Source organism: Platalea leucorodia, assembly GCF_965183815.1.
Source record: "Platalea leucorodia genome assembly, chromosome: 8".
Taxonomy (NCBI): domain Eukaryota; kingdom Metazoa; phylum Chordata; class Aves; order Pelecaniformes; family Threskiornithidae; genus Platalea; species Platalea leucorodia.
The window spans coordinates 18604648-18621603 of NC_138830.1; the positions used below are offsets into that span (position 1 = coordinate 18604648).

A 16956-nucleotide genomic window follows, 5' to 3' on the forward strand; every position below is an offset into this window, starting at 1 on the left:
AATGTTCAGAAAAGGCAAAACTGCACGTTATGAAACTTGCTTTGTTGAACTGAAAGTTAATATGTAATCCCTTGGAAGAAGATTTGAAAGAGTGAGCGTTTGCAAGAGTATTCCTCATAATGCATTCATCGTGACAGTTTCTGTCCTACTGAAGAAATGAAATGTTATCTTTCTTAATGACCATGTCAGTTTTCATGGGAGACCAGCCCAGAACATAGCCTTGTTTTTCTCAAATAACTCATTTTCATACTCTTTGCATTAACATAATGTCTTTTCAAATATGTTTAAATTTTTAAGCATAGAGGTTTTTTTTTTCTTTTAAGCACTGATCTTTTCTGTAAGATGAGTTTGTATTAATCTCTTTTATTTAGTTCAAGAATGATGTGTGGAAATGTGTGCATTCGTGTATTGTTTAATTCCAGACTAACTTGACACTTTGCTTCGGCTGCAAGACTGTGCAGATTTCTTTGTTGCCCCATTAGGAGGTAAAAACAGGAGAACAGCTTTTTGAGATGTAAAGACAGGAGATTAACCAAAGAGAACACAGCTAGCACAGGAGGAAAGTGTCAATTGAAGATACGCAGGTGTCTGGGTGAGTGCATGAGTGTGCATACACACGTGCACATGCTTATTTGTGCAGCCTTTGGGGATATTTTCAAAATGAAGCACTCTTATTGGATGTCGGAGTGGGGTTTTGTCAAAGCCATGATGTCACTGAGGTTACAATGGCAATTTACAGGCAACTGGCTCACAGGGTGGATTTTTACTCACAGAGTCACAGTGTAGGTGAGGTTGGAAGGGACCTCTGGAGATTGTCTAGTCCAACCCCATTGCTCAAAGCAGGGTCAACTAGAGGGGGTTGCTCAGAACTATGTTCAGTTGAGTCTTAAATACCTCCAAGGATGGAGAGTCCACAAGATACCTGGGCAGCCTCTTCCAGTGTTTGGAAGTATCTGTTAGTTTTCAGAAATATTCATTAATATCTTGTTAACAGGGTAGTGAGGAATTGCTAAGGCTAATGTGAATTTGGTCATTCCATTTACAGACTACTTTTAAGTTTGAGGAAAGTGTGGCATGTTTTGCAAGAAGTAAAAGCCTGCAATTCCTTAAACTCAGGGGGTTGAGATACAAAAGAAATGCAAAAATGTATCATGGTAGCAGAATGGCTGTATTTTGCACTGTTCAGGATTAGTCTGCCCGTGTTGATAAGGTCTTGTAGAATTACTAATGTCTGGTCAGCTTTCCAAGAAACATACTATAAAATTTCATATACAACAAATATCTTCAGAGAACTACTTTCAGTAGTGAGAGGCTGCGTGTATGTATCCTAGCATAAATGTTGACTTAGAGTCTGTATGTTACTTTTCTAAGCCTCATTGAATTAAAGGCTAGTACACTTAATTTATCAAAGTAATAAAGGCACTCATGTAAAAATATTGCCTTGGGATTTATGTATGTATTTCAGCACTTGTTGAATTAAGTGTCTATCTCATTATTCTGGCTGGTGTGTAAGGCAGGAAAGTATCTGTACAATTCACACTACTTATTTTTTTCAGAAAAGTTGTAATGTGGAAGAACAGTCTGTTGCTCTTTTCTTAGGTACCACACCTGATTTCCTTTGTAGTCTCATCTATGCTACTGCTATGGCCTGGTAAGGTAATCTTCTAGCCAAGTCACTGCTATCTTGTTAAGGTCTAGGTAGAGATTGTAGGAATAAGTACTCTTCTGGAGATTTCACTCTTGCTTTCTCAAATGATGCTCTTCTCTTACCCCTGTAAAGACTCGGAAAGTTAACACCGTTAAAACATTTGAAGCAGAAATGTAGTTTTTATATATTATGTTCTCTTTTAAAAAACAAGAACGTGATTTGGGTGCAAACTTATGGAACATGTATGTAAAGAGGAATTCTGTATTTCCTATCAGCAATTTGATATTTAAACATTTTAAACTCTAAGTAATACATTGAAGAGCAGCTCTTCAATATATTCTGTGCTGATATAGGAGTTTATCTTTGTAAGCAGCTCCTAAACATACTTCAGGCTCTGGCAGGTGCATGAAGATTTTGTTTTCTTTGCTGACTATTTTTAAAGTAGCTGCATCATTTGTGTTGTATCTGTAAGTCTGTTCCCCAAGGATCTTCCTTGCTGGCTTAAAGGTTCCGTACTATTGAATGCTTCAGGGGAATTTTGGAAGAGTTTGATGCCATTGCAGTTATATGTAATGGTTTTTAAAGATTGTCTTTAAATGAATTTAGGTGGTCTGTTTGTATTTTTTACTTTAGCTATCTCCCTGTTTAAATTTTAAAGAGGAATTAGGGTAGGAATGCCCTTTATTTTACCTTCTGAAAATAATTTAAGTATATTTTCCAGTGAGTTCTGTTTTAAATATCTCCTACCAGTCCTAGCAGAGTTTTTTTTGTTGTTGTTTGTTTTGTTTTGTTTTGTTTTTTTGAGAGTGAGACTTACAGATTGTTTTAATCTTCTGAGTGTTCTTTCTTATTGTAATGTATTGGTCTTTGCCGTCATTCTTCAATCTTTCAGTTTTGCAGAGAGCTCTGTTAAGACAGGAAAGAGACATACTTAAAAATCTTTATACAAATTTCCCACAGCTGTGGAAAAACTGTAATTTGTTTCCTAATTCAGGTGTCAAAGCTGTCACTTTTGTCTCCATAGTATTTGTCTGAAATAGGATACTGCTGGAACCATTTTTTGTTCCTTATGAGAGCTACTGCTTCTTCCTGTGTTTTTTGTCTGATCCAAGTACCAGTTTTTTTAATACATAAAAAAATAATCAAATTTCAGCTGTTGTAAAATCCTGTTTTTAGCGTCCAACTGGTTAAGATGATTATTTTATCAGATTCGTAGAGCATGAAGTCAGAGCCAATTACATAGGGAGTTCCTAGATAAAGACATCAAACATCTTAATAGAAGAGTCAAAATCCTGTGTTTTGTCTTTCGCTCTTCTGATTACCATTGAAATATTTCCTACATGTGCTTTTCATGCCGAGTAATCCTTAATTCTGATGTGTTTGCAAACCAAAGTCTTTTTGCTTTGTTTTTTCCATTTTCACAAGGTTAAATCTCAACTCTTGTTATGTAGCCACTTTGTTCAGCTCTCGCTTTTTTAATTTTTTGTCTTTTTTATGCTCATTTCAAAGAGATCAATACCCTTTACTTTACAAACTTCTAATATTGTATAGTAAGGTAAATGAAATGCTTAAATTACATTTTTTCCCCTTGGGTTCCAAGGTAATAAATGCATGAAATTGTAAGACTATATAAATACTTTAAAAGCAAGTGTATTTTTAGATGTAGTATAAGACTGTGTGAGAATAGAGATGTTGATTTCTTTTTTTTCCTTTGATCCAGTAGGCATATAGATTCTTAAAGAAAATGAAAGTTTAAATGTTGGCAAATATAAAAGGAAGAGTGTTAGCCAAACTAATTTTTGATTCATTGTGCTTTGACTATTAGCTTCATAATTTTGACTTCCAAGACTGAAAAATTGTAATGTATATATTATTTTTTTTCAAAATTTATTTGAACAAATACGATAAAATTGCATCTCACTTTATTTTCATAAACTACATGTATTCATATTATATGTGCCAGAGAATTCACCAATGAATTGAGTAATCTAGACATTTTTGGGAAGTGTGAATACTGAGCATTTGTCTTGCCTGAGTCAAAATCAGCTCTGAGTTTCCTGAAAAATATTACTTGCATCATATTCTGGACTTCTGTTGTTCATGTTTTCACAGGTGTTTCATAGTAATGTTTAAAATATTAATTTGAATTTTACTTGTAAATTTACAAATTAGATCCTGGCTTTTTCTTTGATGGATGATTAGTTCACATAAGTGTGTCGGGTTGCATTTTCAATTTGCCAGTAAGGTTGATGTAAAAAGGTTGCACAAGTATTCTAGATGATTGAAAAAATAACATTGCAAAATCTGCCCAGCAATTTGAAGATGAAACTGACCGATATTTTTTTTCCTTTTTTTTTTTTTTTCCTTTTTTTTTTTTTTTTTTTTACAGTGTGATATTTCATAGGCAGGCTGATGAAGATACTTGAGAATTACTTAATTAAAACTACTGATGATGTTAATGTAGGCAATAGAAAGACTCAATTATGCCACATAAAATATTACTTATTTGAAATAAAGGTATCATTGGAAACGCTAATGGTTTTCAAACTGCCTTTATGAAATTACTGCTTTACAAGATATGAATAAATAAGTAGTCTGTCTGTGATTCCTCTGTGTTGTATGGCATCCTGTATGGTGTCTTGATCTAGTTAATACAGTAAGTGATTTCTATGCCTACTAGGCATCACAGATTTGGCAAATACATCCTTTCACTCCCAACTGTGCTCATAATTTTTTCCATCTGAAAGCACTGTTTGTCTAAGTAACTTTTACTTGGAAAGAATAGTGATGGGCAAGTGGGAGAGTATTTTTTTAAAGTAATCTGTGTTTGGAAAAAAGCATATTTAGATATAGTAGAAAGACAATATCAGTATTTGCTATCGTAAATCCTCCAAGATCACCTAAATTAATGATGCAGTATTTCTTGGATGTGGCAAATGTTAGAGCTTTATTTATTATTTTAAAAGACCAGAAGCCCACTCATCTTTTTCTAAACGTGATCACTTTTAAAGGAAGATGCCTTTAGAAGTTCACACTTATGTGCAGGAAGTTTTTGTTAAAAACCTAAAAGGAAGGTTATGTAAATTTTCAGAACGTTTGTTGATACCATAAATGTTTTGGTGAATATTTCGGTCCATCCTGATGATTTTTAAAAGACGACTGCTGGACTATTAGTGTTATTTCAAAAAAATTCTTTCATATTTTCTTTGGTCAGATTTTCTGGTTTAGTGTTAAATAAAACTATTTTTATTTTCAGATAACCCCAGATGTGGCTTGTGGAAATGCCAGTTCCAATACCTCTGCTGGAGGCCGGCTTATCTCTTTTGAAGTTCCACAGAATACATCAATAAAGTAAGAATATTTGTCATATGTGATGAAGTATAAAAATGCTTTTATTTTAATTTGCCTGGATATTTTAGACAACAGTTTTTCAGATAGGCAGATTTGTCAAATGGCTAAAAGTATATGAAAGAACTTCAGACATACTTCAGGCATCTAGCAGTGCCACGACAGCTCTTTGCTTGGTATAATTTTTCCCACATGTTTAATGTTTTAGAAGATGTAAGCATGTAAACTGTCTCTGGGCTATCAGAATGCATTAGAAATTAGGGCAGATGTGTTGAAGATGTCAGTTTGGAGAAGATATGACATTTCTTTTCTCCTTCATGCAGTGAACACTTTTTTCCCCCCTTTAATCTCAAGATACATTGCTGGTAGAAAATGTTGTCATTGACTATATAAATGCATGTATTTTGTGCATTTGTATTTGATTTCTGGATTATTGCTTTGGGTGTCATCCTCAGCTGTGAAACCTTTGTGTATGTCCTACAAACCACGTTTTTCAAAAACTTGAATATATTCTGTGTTATTCACTTTTCAAACTCATGCTTTTTCAATCAAATACTTGCTTTGTTTCTTTTATTTAACAGAACCTGACTTCCTAGAAAGATCTGATTCTGTCAGCTGGGATGAGGCATTTTCTTATTGGAAATTTTATTTCAAATAAAAATCTGCCAACGTAGTTCTCTGGCTCACAGCTTTACTGCAATTTTAGACTTAGATTTTCCCAAAATAGCCTACTTTTCTCATACTGTCATCTTATCTTTCAGAATCCCAGCTTTCAGTTAAAAAAGGCCATGCTCACAGGAAAAAACAAACTGATGCAAGCAGACAAGCTGCAGACAGTTTGGAGCAGTAACTGTTAAACGTGGGAGCTGTCCTACTCTTCCCACGGGAATTTGAATCGTGCTCATTCATGAGCGTTAAGCCTAAGTCAGGAAGAGATCTGTGAGTCTGGATGCTCTGGCTGGCTGGAATCTGTAAGCAAACAAGTGTCTTTTATTGAAATCAGGAATAAGCTGGCATTTGTAGATTCTACAGGTGTATTTAAGACCCTTGATGGGGGGGACCCCATTTTAAAGGAGGCTGGAGAGTACGCAGTCATTTTTGGTCATTTTTTTACTCTATATATCTTTAGTAGTGTTTTATATCTGGGTAGATTAATGCAGGTCAATATCTATCTTTATTTCATTGTATTTCCTGTGTGTTAAAGGCCCAGGTAACATCTCTGGCTCAATGGCTATCTATGAAAGGAAAATAATTGCAGTTTAATAATTTTATTTTGTTTTGATTGTCAGGTGTGACCTAATCTGTGAAACTAGTTGCTATCCTGTTCTAAAAGTGAGCTGGTCAGCTTTGCGGGTAGTGATGGGGGTTGTTCTTAAAGAGGACCCAAAATACTGTCAAAAATTTGCTTCTTATGATGTCTAGTTGCAACATTTTTTCATGTGTCAAACATGATTACAAAACTTTGCATTTCTTGTTTTGAACCCAAATAAGAAGTGACAAGGGAGAAACTGCCTTGTGTTTTTAGGAGGATTGAAGAAATTTCAGTACAGGGAATTGTGGAACACAACTTCATCTCTGGGTGTTTGGAGGCCTGTTTTCAGCAGGAGAGAATGATCAGTTTTCAGCAGTTGGATGCAGTTGTGCTTGAATTTTTGGAGGATTGTTCAAATTCATTTGGGATTCCTTCAGAGGAAAGTAATGCAAATATTTGGGAAATTGCCAGAAACATGACAGGTTTTTATTTTTTCTTTATGGAGGTGAGTAGGGAAAAAAGTATCCTGAGAGAAAAGAAACACTGACATATATACAGTGCTCCCTAGTGGAGCTAACAGTATATATGCAGTTGTAGATATTACTTTATCTAATCTGTCAATATTCAGGAAGGCATTGTGGACTTGATGACCTTGGGAGCATTACATGACTCATTTGATTTACAAGAATAAACTGTTCTGAACCTTTGATCTGGTATGTCAAACAAATGAGGATTTCTACCAGGATCCGTCTCCCTGTATTGAATGAACATTGAATGTTCTTCAGTAAACAAGAGGGCTGGGTGTACTTCAGCTGCAGAAAATGATGGCATTGTAGATGTAGAACGGAGGTACTATTCAAAAAGGCATAAACACAAAGACTGAATAAAGAGGCTTTACTATTATGTAATGTTTATGTAAAACTCTTCTTGGGCACTAACATGGTGTCCTTCAAGTATTAGAAATTGAGACTCTGTATGATTAAATCTGCTGTTACATATACTATTATGCATATCTTACTATTGAAGCATTTTTTATTTTTGTGGACATGCTAAAAACCTTCAGGCATTTTCCTGATTCCATACTGCTACATTTAAATTTTCCTTCTTTGTTGATAAGCTTTTGTTCTGCAGTGATATACTTCCTAATAACACCAATTTTTCCTCAGTGTAAATATTCTTATCATTTCTTTTTTTAGAATAAGGCAAGATGCTACTGCTTCTCTTATCCTGCTATGGAAGGTCACAACCACTGGATTTAAACAGTGTTCACTTATTGATGGCAGAAGCGTCACTCTTCTCCAGGCACTGGGTGGACTTGTTCTTTCTGAAGAAATGCTTGCATTAGGAAACAACTACTTTATTGGTGAGTAACATGCTGACTTTCTGCTTACCACCTCTAGGTGACAGCTGATGGTTTACCCAATGTTTAGAGAATTAGGTAATTCCCTTAATTTAAGTGCTGATGAAAGATCCAGATGTGATATTGGGACCATGTTTTAGACATTGGTTCATTAAAAGCAGACAACAGGTACACTAAATTCTTACACAGGTGGCACCATTCAGTTGAAAATCTAGGTGGTGATTTTTGCCTGATACCTTTAGATGATGCAAGGTATTTTATATGTTCTATTTTAATTAACTGTAAAGCTTTTGGTAAATGCTACAGTAAATAACTCTGAATGTTTGAGGTGTTTCTTTGTCAGATATTGTATCATGGGATACTTTGTAAACAAGCTTAAACCTGTACACAGTAAACTTGAAAAAATATAATAGGAAATCTGATCTTCTAACAGTGTTTACTTGCACTACTTTTTCTCTTCTAGTTTTGTCTCTGTGAATATGAAACTTTAGAAATATACTATATGTTTCATTGGGCAATTAAATGTTAAGCATCTTTGTGAAAGGGGTGTAATGAAAATAGGCTGATATGTTATTTTTAAGTGTATGGGAAATAATACTGATTTAATGCAGTATTTATGCATAGACACAATAAAATTAATTAAACTGAGCTTTCTGGGCAGATGGTTTATTATACCAATGACATGAAACCAAAGTCATTGTAATAACAGCATTTATTGTAATCTGCATGAAATGCTGTATATCTTATAATGAAGTATAAGCTGCCACAAATTGTTATTGAGCAACTTATCATGCTAATAAATGTAAAATTAAAAGCATTCTGATGCAGAAACATTGGGCCAAATTCTATGTGTGTAGCTAATACAGGAAAAAACCCAAATGCAGAAGTAGTGCCATGTTCTCTCCTTATTGACCTGTCACTTAGAAAAGATATTGCTTGAAGGTTGTTAGTATAATAATTTAATTACCGTCAGCAGTGGTTTCTTTTAGTGATATTTATTTTCTTCAAATAATTTTCCAGTTCTTTATATTTTCTTAACTATTTACTTCCTTCCAAGATACTTAGTTTTAGCTTTTTTCTTTTAGTCTAGTTTTGTATTTAATTTATCAGAGTTAAAATTCTCCTCATGTGTCTTCCTCAGGAATAAATTTTTGCATTTGCCTTGTGGTAGTTAACACACGATAAAAATAAGTAAAAACTAGCTGCACACAGGATAATTTCTAACTTCTATGTGCTCATGAAAGTACCTAAAGGCATAGCTTGGTCTATAAGCTCCCAGATAGAGGGCTTAAGTTGCTCTGTGAAGGCTCCACTTGACTGTACATGCCATACAGCATAGGCTATTGATTTAGATAACTAAAATGAATATTGTCTTACTCTTTCATAGTTTGTCTTGTCCTACCTGTCTCTCTGTAGCTGTCTTTCTGTCACTGGGATTTTTACTTTGAATTGTTTACTGTGTGGTAGGTAAAATGAGGTGCAAATATACCTTTTCCTTGATGAATATAAAACAAGGTTTAGTTCATAAAAAATTGTACGAATGATCTTGCTTATTTCATGCAGTACAAGTTTTCTGAGACCTCTTATTTTACATCCACCTGGGTTTTGATACTTTCTTTGGTCTTTCGTCTTAATTTCCTGATAGTGAAATTCTTGTAGAAAATCGTGCCCAAATTGCAGAAAAGAAATCCTCCAGCATAATCTTTAAATTATAATGCTTATTTTCTTCACAACAAAGAAAAACTGATGTAGACCAGGTGTACAATCTGGTTTTCTGCAAGATGCCCAGCCTTTTAGATTAATACAATTTAACTAATTGGTTTAAATTATATAATTATAAAGTATTTCAAAAGTATTTCCTTAAGTAAAATTGGTAGCTGTACAAACTCACTTGAAAATGGATGCTATAGCATCTTTATGGTGAGATGAAGAATACTGATGTTATTCAAATGCCAGCACCTATAAGGCAGCTTGCTTGAATTCCACAAAACTTTTTGAAGTTTTGCTTAAAAAGGAAAATTAATGCTTGGCTTCTCAAGCAGAAGAGATCTGTTGCATTTTAAAAAGTGTGTGAAGCATATGTGTATATGTACAGAAAGAATAATATTTTCCTATCCAAAATGCTGTCCTGCCTTTCTAATGCAACAAAGTATTTTCTTTAATACCTCTGCCCTGAGCAGTTATTTACTCTCTTGATGCTCTTTGGGTTATTTAATGAATCTCCTTGCAGTATCTCATCATATATTAACAAGTGGTCACCACTAATACGACTGCAGGTATATTGAATAGGTAAAATTAAACTTAGTGTACAAAATACTATATTAAAAAGAAATAATCTAGAGAGATATTTTGAAACAAGTCAGTCTGATTTTCTAGCTCTTTTATCTAGCTATAGAATTTCAGATTAGGAGGCAAGTTGTCACTCTGTCTTTTGGATGGTGTGTTTTGTGTTGTTACATGTCTTTAAAACATGCACATATTTCCATCGAAAGAAAGCAGTTTGCTGCATGTTGAAATTGTTTTTACTTAAGCAAAAATGAAATAGGACAATTTTATTTCATAATAGGAGATGTGTGAATTGAATTCACTGAAAGCCACGTAATCAAGTTACTCTAGCTTTAACAAGTTACCATGTGTCAGCTGAGCATCTGTGTGAGCTCCTAGCCCATGGCATATGTGCAGTCATTTGACTTAACCCTCTTTCACTCTGGACTAAATTAAATCACATTGCCTTGCACATGCTGCAGTTGGGAGTGTTGGCGCAGTTCTGCTGCGCAGCTGACGTGCAGTAATGTGTGCGTGTGTGTAAAAGTCAGCCTTGCTGGTGGGGAAATTTGGTGACAAATGCTCCAGTTAATGGGGTTTTCATTTTTACGTGTGCTATTTGCCTGGAAGGGCCCTATTGTAGGCAGTATTGAGTATTGTGCTCAACTGTGAACATTTCCCTGGGGTTCTGAGCATAAGAGCTAACCTTGCAGAAAATGGCCTTTTGATAAACAATAGTAGCAGCAGAAGTGCGAACAAAGTTCAGTGAAGTGTTAATTTCAATGGCTTTTTTAAAAGATGGCCTTATAAGGCAAAAAGTTAAGCATTCAGCAGAAATCCAGACCATTCTGAAGAATGCTGTTAGGCTATATAAGAAAGGTTATCTTTATAAATACAATAAAAATCAATATCCTGCCCTACCCTTCATGATCAAGTTATGTGTACGTTGTCTCACATATAAGTAGATGAAAACATTAGACTATTTAATTAAAGACTACTCTAAAGAGTAAAAATTATTTAGATGCTAGCTTAAAACATAATACAATGTATAAAAAATTAATCATTAAATTATTCAAAATGACTTTTTATTCACTGCTACTTCTAGCAAGCAACAGTGGGAAATTATTTTTCTAGTCTATCTTTGGAGGTTCATCTGCTCAAATTTGTAATGCTTGGCGAAATACCTTTTTTTTTTTTTTAAGATTTCTCTTTCTTCAAATATGACTTTTTTGACCAATTCACAGTCAAAATATTTACATTCAGTTGATCACGTGGTTATTTGCACTGTGAGATCTTGGACAGACTGTTTAACCTGATTTTAAAATAAAGGTACTAATGCATAATTTAAAGGAAAATGTGAGGCGCGTTTTAATAATGCTTATAAAATGTTTTGAGATCTTCAGCTACTAGCATAACATACTGTACAGTGTCTTTAAAAGTAGGGTAGCCACTCATGAGTCTTTAAGTTGAACCAGTCACTATAGATAAATCCTAGCTAACCTTGCCATCCAATCTACCGCAGCTCCCCATTATTGCAGTCCCAGCTATGTCACTTGTATTCCGCCACACTTAACGGCTTTTGTGAAGTGTGGTATCAGAGATTCTGGTGGTCTACATTTGTGCCCAAAATAGTTCACTGCCAGCTTGGTAGCATTGTGGGGATGCTGATAAAGAAGCACATAACAGGGAAATTGCGATATGGGAAATCTATTAGAAGATTAATCTTGTCACCCTTCACTGGGCTTTCACCATTATTTTGGACAGTAAGCAGAGTCCTTGAAGCCGTGACAGAAGGTCATATTCTAAGCTACTGTCACATCTCCTTAATAAGGTGTATACAGGAGGTTTCATAAGTGTAAGTGTACTCTTACAAGCTCACTATTTCATAATCCTATTATGGGTTTTGGTCCAGTCAAGCTATTAAGTTGGGTAATTGTTTAGTAACAGTGAAATTCAGAAATTGCCATTTGTTATAGAGGAAATGTAATGGAACATGTGTTTGGGGATTTTTGTATGCTAAGAGAATCCAACTTGTTTGCTCAGTTCATAAATATATTTTAACTGTCAGTCCTGCAAAACTGAGGTCCAGCTTGAAAGCCAAGTTGTGTGCTATTTATTCCCAAAGTTTTGGTAAAAATTTTCTGACACCCAAATTTTGCTTTCTGTTATACCTGTGTAACCCTATCATTGTCAATCTGCCCCTGACAGCGTTGCAGAAATGTTACTGAGAATATAACTTGACCAGCAGCACATTTATCTTTATCACTGTAATGGTGATTGTCTGAGAAGAAAGCATATGTTTCATTTTCAGAGCCCAGGATGAGTTTTCAGTGTTGGTAGTGAAGGGAGAAAGCATATCTATTTTTAAACTGACTATGATATCAATTTGGAGAAGAAAAAAAAAATGCAATGAGAAGTTTTAAAGTAACTTAACAACAACAAAAAATTCTTTAAATTGTTGTTTCATGTGTGTTTTTGAAAAATAAAGTATTTGAAACACTTCTTGAACTGATTCTCACTAAAATCTATATATAGTTCCAAAAGTATACTTTACCTGGGGGTGTTGGTCAACAGCTGGCTGCATATGAGCCAGCAATGTGCCCAGGTGGCCAAGAAGGCCAATGGCATCCTGGCTTGTATCAGAAATAGCATGGCCAGCAGGACCAGGGAAGTGATTGTCCCCCTGTACTCAGCACTGGTGAGGCCGCACCTCGAGTACTGTGTTCAGTTTTGGAACCCTCACTACAAGAAGGACATCGAGGTGCTGGAGCGTGTCCAGAGAAGGGCAACGAGGCTGGTGAAGGGTCTAGAGCACAAGTGTTAGGAGGAGCGGCTGAGGGAGCTGGGGTTGTTTAGTCTGGAGAAGAGGAGGCTGAGGGGAGACCTTATCGGTCTGAAAGGAGGTTGTAGCGAGGTAGGGGTCGGTCTCTTCTCCCAAGTAACAAGTGACAGGATGAGAGGAAATGCCCTCAAGCTGCGCCAGGGGAAGTTTAGGTTGGATATTAGGAAGAACTTCTTCACTGAAAGGGTAGTCAGGCATTGGACCAGGGAGCCCAGGGAAGTGGTTGAGTCTCCGTCCCTGGAGGTATTTAAAGGACGTGTAGCTATAGTGCTTAGGGACATGGTTTAGCGGTGGACTTGGCAGTGCTAGGTTAACTGTTGGACTTGACGATCTTAAGGGTCTTTTCCAACCTAAACGATTCTAAGATTCTACGATTCTAAAGGCAGTATCTGACCAAGGCTTCTGTGAGAAAGCACAGTAAGCGTGCTGATATATATAGAATTTGGGAGAGCTGTACCACTTATAAATAGTGCTATTTGTGGGCAAAATAGCAGTTTTGTTATCACAGCTGCATTTTTGTATCCCCAGATGCTATGTTGCCTAGCAGTATCATTAGAGAATGATCTCAGATGTTCTGTACAAGTATCCTGTGGTATTGATGTCACAGAAGTACTGCATCAAAGATTGTGAATGTCAATGACTACCTGTTTCTCATTTCTTGTTTTCTGCTTATATATGATAATCATCCTAAGACAAACTAGGAAAGGATTCCAGACCCATTTTTTCAAATTCAGTAGAACAGTATTAGTGTCAGGGCCCTGAGGGTACTGATAGGCCTTAATGCCCTCACTCATTAGGGTCATGAAAAAGGTGATAAATGATTGTCTATTTGTAAATCAAAAGCATGCCTCTACTATTTCAACATGTAAAGGTAAATTTTCCACAGTCAAGTGTGTCATGAGAACATCTTGTTATGCTTTTTCATTTGTTAGGTCTCTCAAATGAGATGAACATGACTTCCATGAATGAGTGGAAGGATTGAGCTCTCTTAGATTTGCTAGATGAATAACTGCTATTTGAGATTGTGATATACCATGCAATAAGAGAGGGAAATTGGTTTGTATAGTTAAACTGAATTTACTACTTTATGCTTAGAACCAAAAAGGCACTTAAGCATGGTGGTGATTAGTATAGGCCCCTGTGGTGGTCTTCATAGTCTTGAATGTTAGCTATACCATATGATACATGGACAGTGTGAGTGTTATGAAAATGAAATAATCTTTGGATAAAATTTGGACATAAAAAATTTTAGCAGAAAAGACTAGAATTCAAGTCTTCCTTTATCGTTTTTCTGGTGAGTACTGTAATAAAAATTTTGTTCTCTTTTTCTTTTTCCTAGCTTCCTTTCTTTAAATTATTCTTATGTCTGTAAAATTCAATGTCCACAAAAGAAAATTTTGAGCATATTGACCACTCCTGTTTAGCTTGCTGGATAACATATTCTCCTGTGATGTGAGAGATGTGGTCAAACAGAAAATTCCTCTTGGATCTTTTACACTTGAGGTTAATTCTATACCTTTCCATTATCTGTGGATGAACTAGCAGTCACACTTATGTAGCTTCTATCCTGGACCACTAAGGCTTATAAAGTATGGTTCAGTATGCACTGATAGCAGCCATATTGTTTCTGGAAGCTGAAATCAGGTCTGAAAGTATTATAGCTTCATTATGTTACTACATGACATGAACTGAAGATGTGGTATAGGCACACCCAATACTACTGCTTTGCTCCTGGAAGACTGATACTATCCGTTTTTCTTCCATTTGTATATATCCCAGTTTCCCATTTTCCAAATAACGAATAACTGACTGTACTGTACACCAGGAATGGGGTGGAGAAATGACGTCGCCTTATTCTGGGGCCCTTTTTTGTTTTCCTGCCCATTTTGACTTACCAATGCCCTTAGTGCCAGGGCTATATACTGTGCAGGGAAGCTGTAGGCGCTTAGTGTCTTTGAGAACTCCACTGCTTTGCAAAATGTTGGCTACTGACCCCAAAAGCTTTTGGTGTGGGAAAGTGTTGAGAGAGAAAAAGAGAACAGATGGAAACTGATAGACATCCCACTGCTGTCTCATTTCCTTGGGAAACCAGGCTAAAAATAAGTTGAAAACTGGGGGACTGATGCTTCATTGTAAGTGAGTGCCCAAACCCCTTGGCAGTCATTCTCTCTCATCCAAGAAACCTTTAGGTGGACTCAAAGACATATACTTTTGTGAACTGGAAATTTAATGTACGGAACTATTACTGTATTTCTGCTGTAAAATGACAAGCTATTGTTTCAACCATAGGTATATATGTTAGAACACCTATATTCACTGTGCGGGATACAGAGAAATACATTTGAGCCAATTGCAATAGGCAAGAGTGTTTGTGTGTGTAATAGCATTGAGTGCATACCAAGAGTTAGTTATGATTTGTAGTTCAGTCTTATGCCTTCTATTAGCATAATATGCAATAGGATAATGTTCTCAGTTGATGGCCCCTTAGCTTCAGTCTTCCTTAGTTTGGCAGTCCACTATGGGCCAGCTTGCTGACGGCAGTCTGCCGTGCATAGAAGGAAGGTATTGATCAGAAATGGGGCTTGCGAAGAAAGCAAATTAGTTTGTGTAGTCTAGAAAATCTACAATTGATTAATGTTTGAGTAGTGGTAATCTGAATGGCATGAGATGATCTTGCTGAAAGCACCTGGACACAATGATGACACCTGTCATCTTTTATTTTGACTTTATTCCTTGCTTTTCATTCTTAACTTTCTTGATGTGACAGAAACAGGAGCATAGATACTTTGTGCTCCTTAGGCGTAAGCAGGTGAAGCTACCAGGGTGGAATGAGCTGTACTGTATTTTATCATGCATACTGCCAATGAAATCATGCAGTCATTTCTCAGGCTATCAAATGTGTGTGCACAAAGCTTGAAAATGCCTCCTCTGCAATCTGAATGACTATTCACATCATATTATGATTTATTAGGCTTTAAAATTGTTTCCGTAATATTACTGTAAATAGCTCAATCCTGAATTCTTCAACTTAAAATGTTCTGATGTCACTATGTTTTAACTAGCTTTAGAAAACCAGCAAGGTTAAACTGAACAAAATAACCTTTTGAAATAAACATCTGTAATATTTTTCTCCAGACCTTAGATGAAGGGAGCTGTAAACATGCTTCTGAAATTATTCTCCTACCTAGAAGTTAAAAATAGAACTTAAAACTCACTCTAGTGCAGTTGCTGTTATGGGAATTGGAGAAGGAATTAATTGAAGTGCTATGACCTGAGTTAAGTAAAGAGTCATATTTAGATGATCAGCCAAGCTTCTTCTAGCCTTAAAACCTAGAGATCTCAGGAAGTTGTATGCAACTTCTATAGAGTGAAAATAAATAGCCGTGTTTTTATTTTTCTAGTCTTTGGAAATTAGATGAGATAATTAGAAATTACAGGAAAATATGTGGCATTCCAGTGAGAATAATGATTTTTTTCAGTGGTTTGCCTGAGGGCTTTTGATACCAAAATAGTAACACGATTGAAAGTACAAAGAAGTTTGATTTAATATTCCTTTAGGGAACTGTCCTGAAGAATATGTAACAATCTGCTTCAGACAAGTAAATGTGAACCCAAAGACATTTTCTAAATACCACATTCTTCCAAGCATTCACATATAATTGCACGACTGCCAGTGACAATCGCATTCAATTGTTAAAGGAAATAATTCTGGCTGCATCTTTGAACAGATGGGTAAAAATGGGGTGTGTATTAAGGCCAGAATAAATTGGCTTGCTTTGAAGAGGTCAGCAGATTACAGTAATCTGTACTAGCCAAAACAGACCATTAGACATTTGGAACTATACCCAATACATTTTTTTTTTAATCTGATCTTTTAGAATATTTAGCTAACTTGTAGAGGCTATACTCAAGCTGATGACATCTGTATTGGACATGAGATTTTCCTGCTTTGAAGGTATCGTTTAGGGATCATTGTTTCTAGCATAAACAACTAATTGTTCAAAGGATGCAGCATTTAAAAAAGTGAAATCTAAAAATGAAGAACGAAGAATGGAAGTCTTCCATATGATTTTCTATGGAATTTGTAGAATTAGTCATACTTGAAACTTTCATATGCAGAATGTAAATAATGTTTAGCAGCTGTTCTGGAAAGAGAATTCACTTGAAGTTCAGTGTGTTTCATGAAACTTTGGTTTATTACTGTTCATTATAAATATTATCTTGTACTAATGTTTTTCTAC

At 35.6% G+C, this 16956-nt stretch overlaps 1 protein-coding gene across 1 annotated transcript in view; it reads left to right on the forward strand.

Annotated features, from left to right (window-relative positions):
- Window positions 1-16956, forward strand: part of DNER (delta/notch like EGF repeat containing) — a gene marked incomplete at both ends in the record, with an annotated part of 135224 nt that overhangs the window by 64459 nt on the left and 53809 nt on the right. Inside the window, 2 exons of the mRNA XM_082319371.1 lie at window positions 4905-4999; window positions 7445-7611. Coding sequence (XP_082175497.1) covers window positions 4905-4999; window positions 7445-7611 — 262 coding nt within the window. The remainder of the gene's footprint in view (window positions 1-4904; window positions 5000-7444; window positions 7612-16956) is intronic.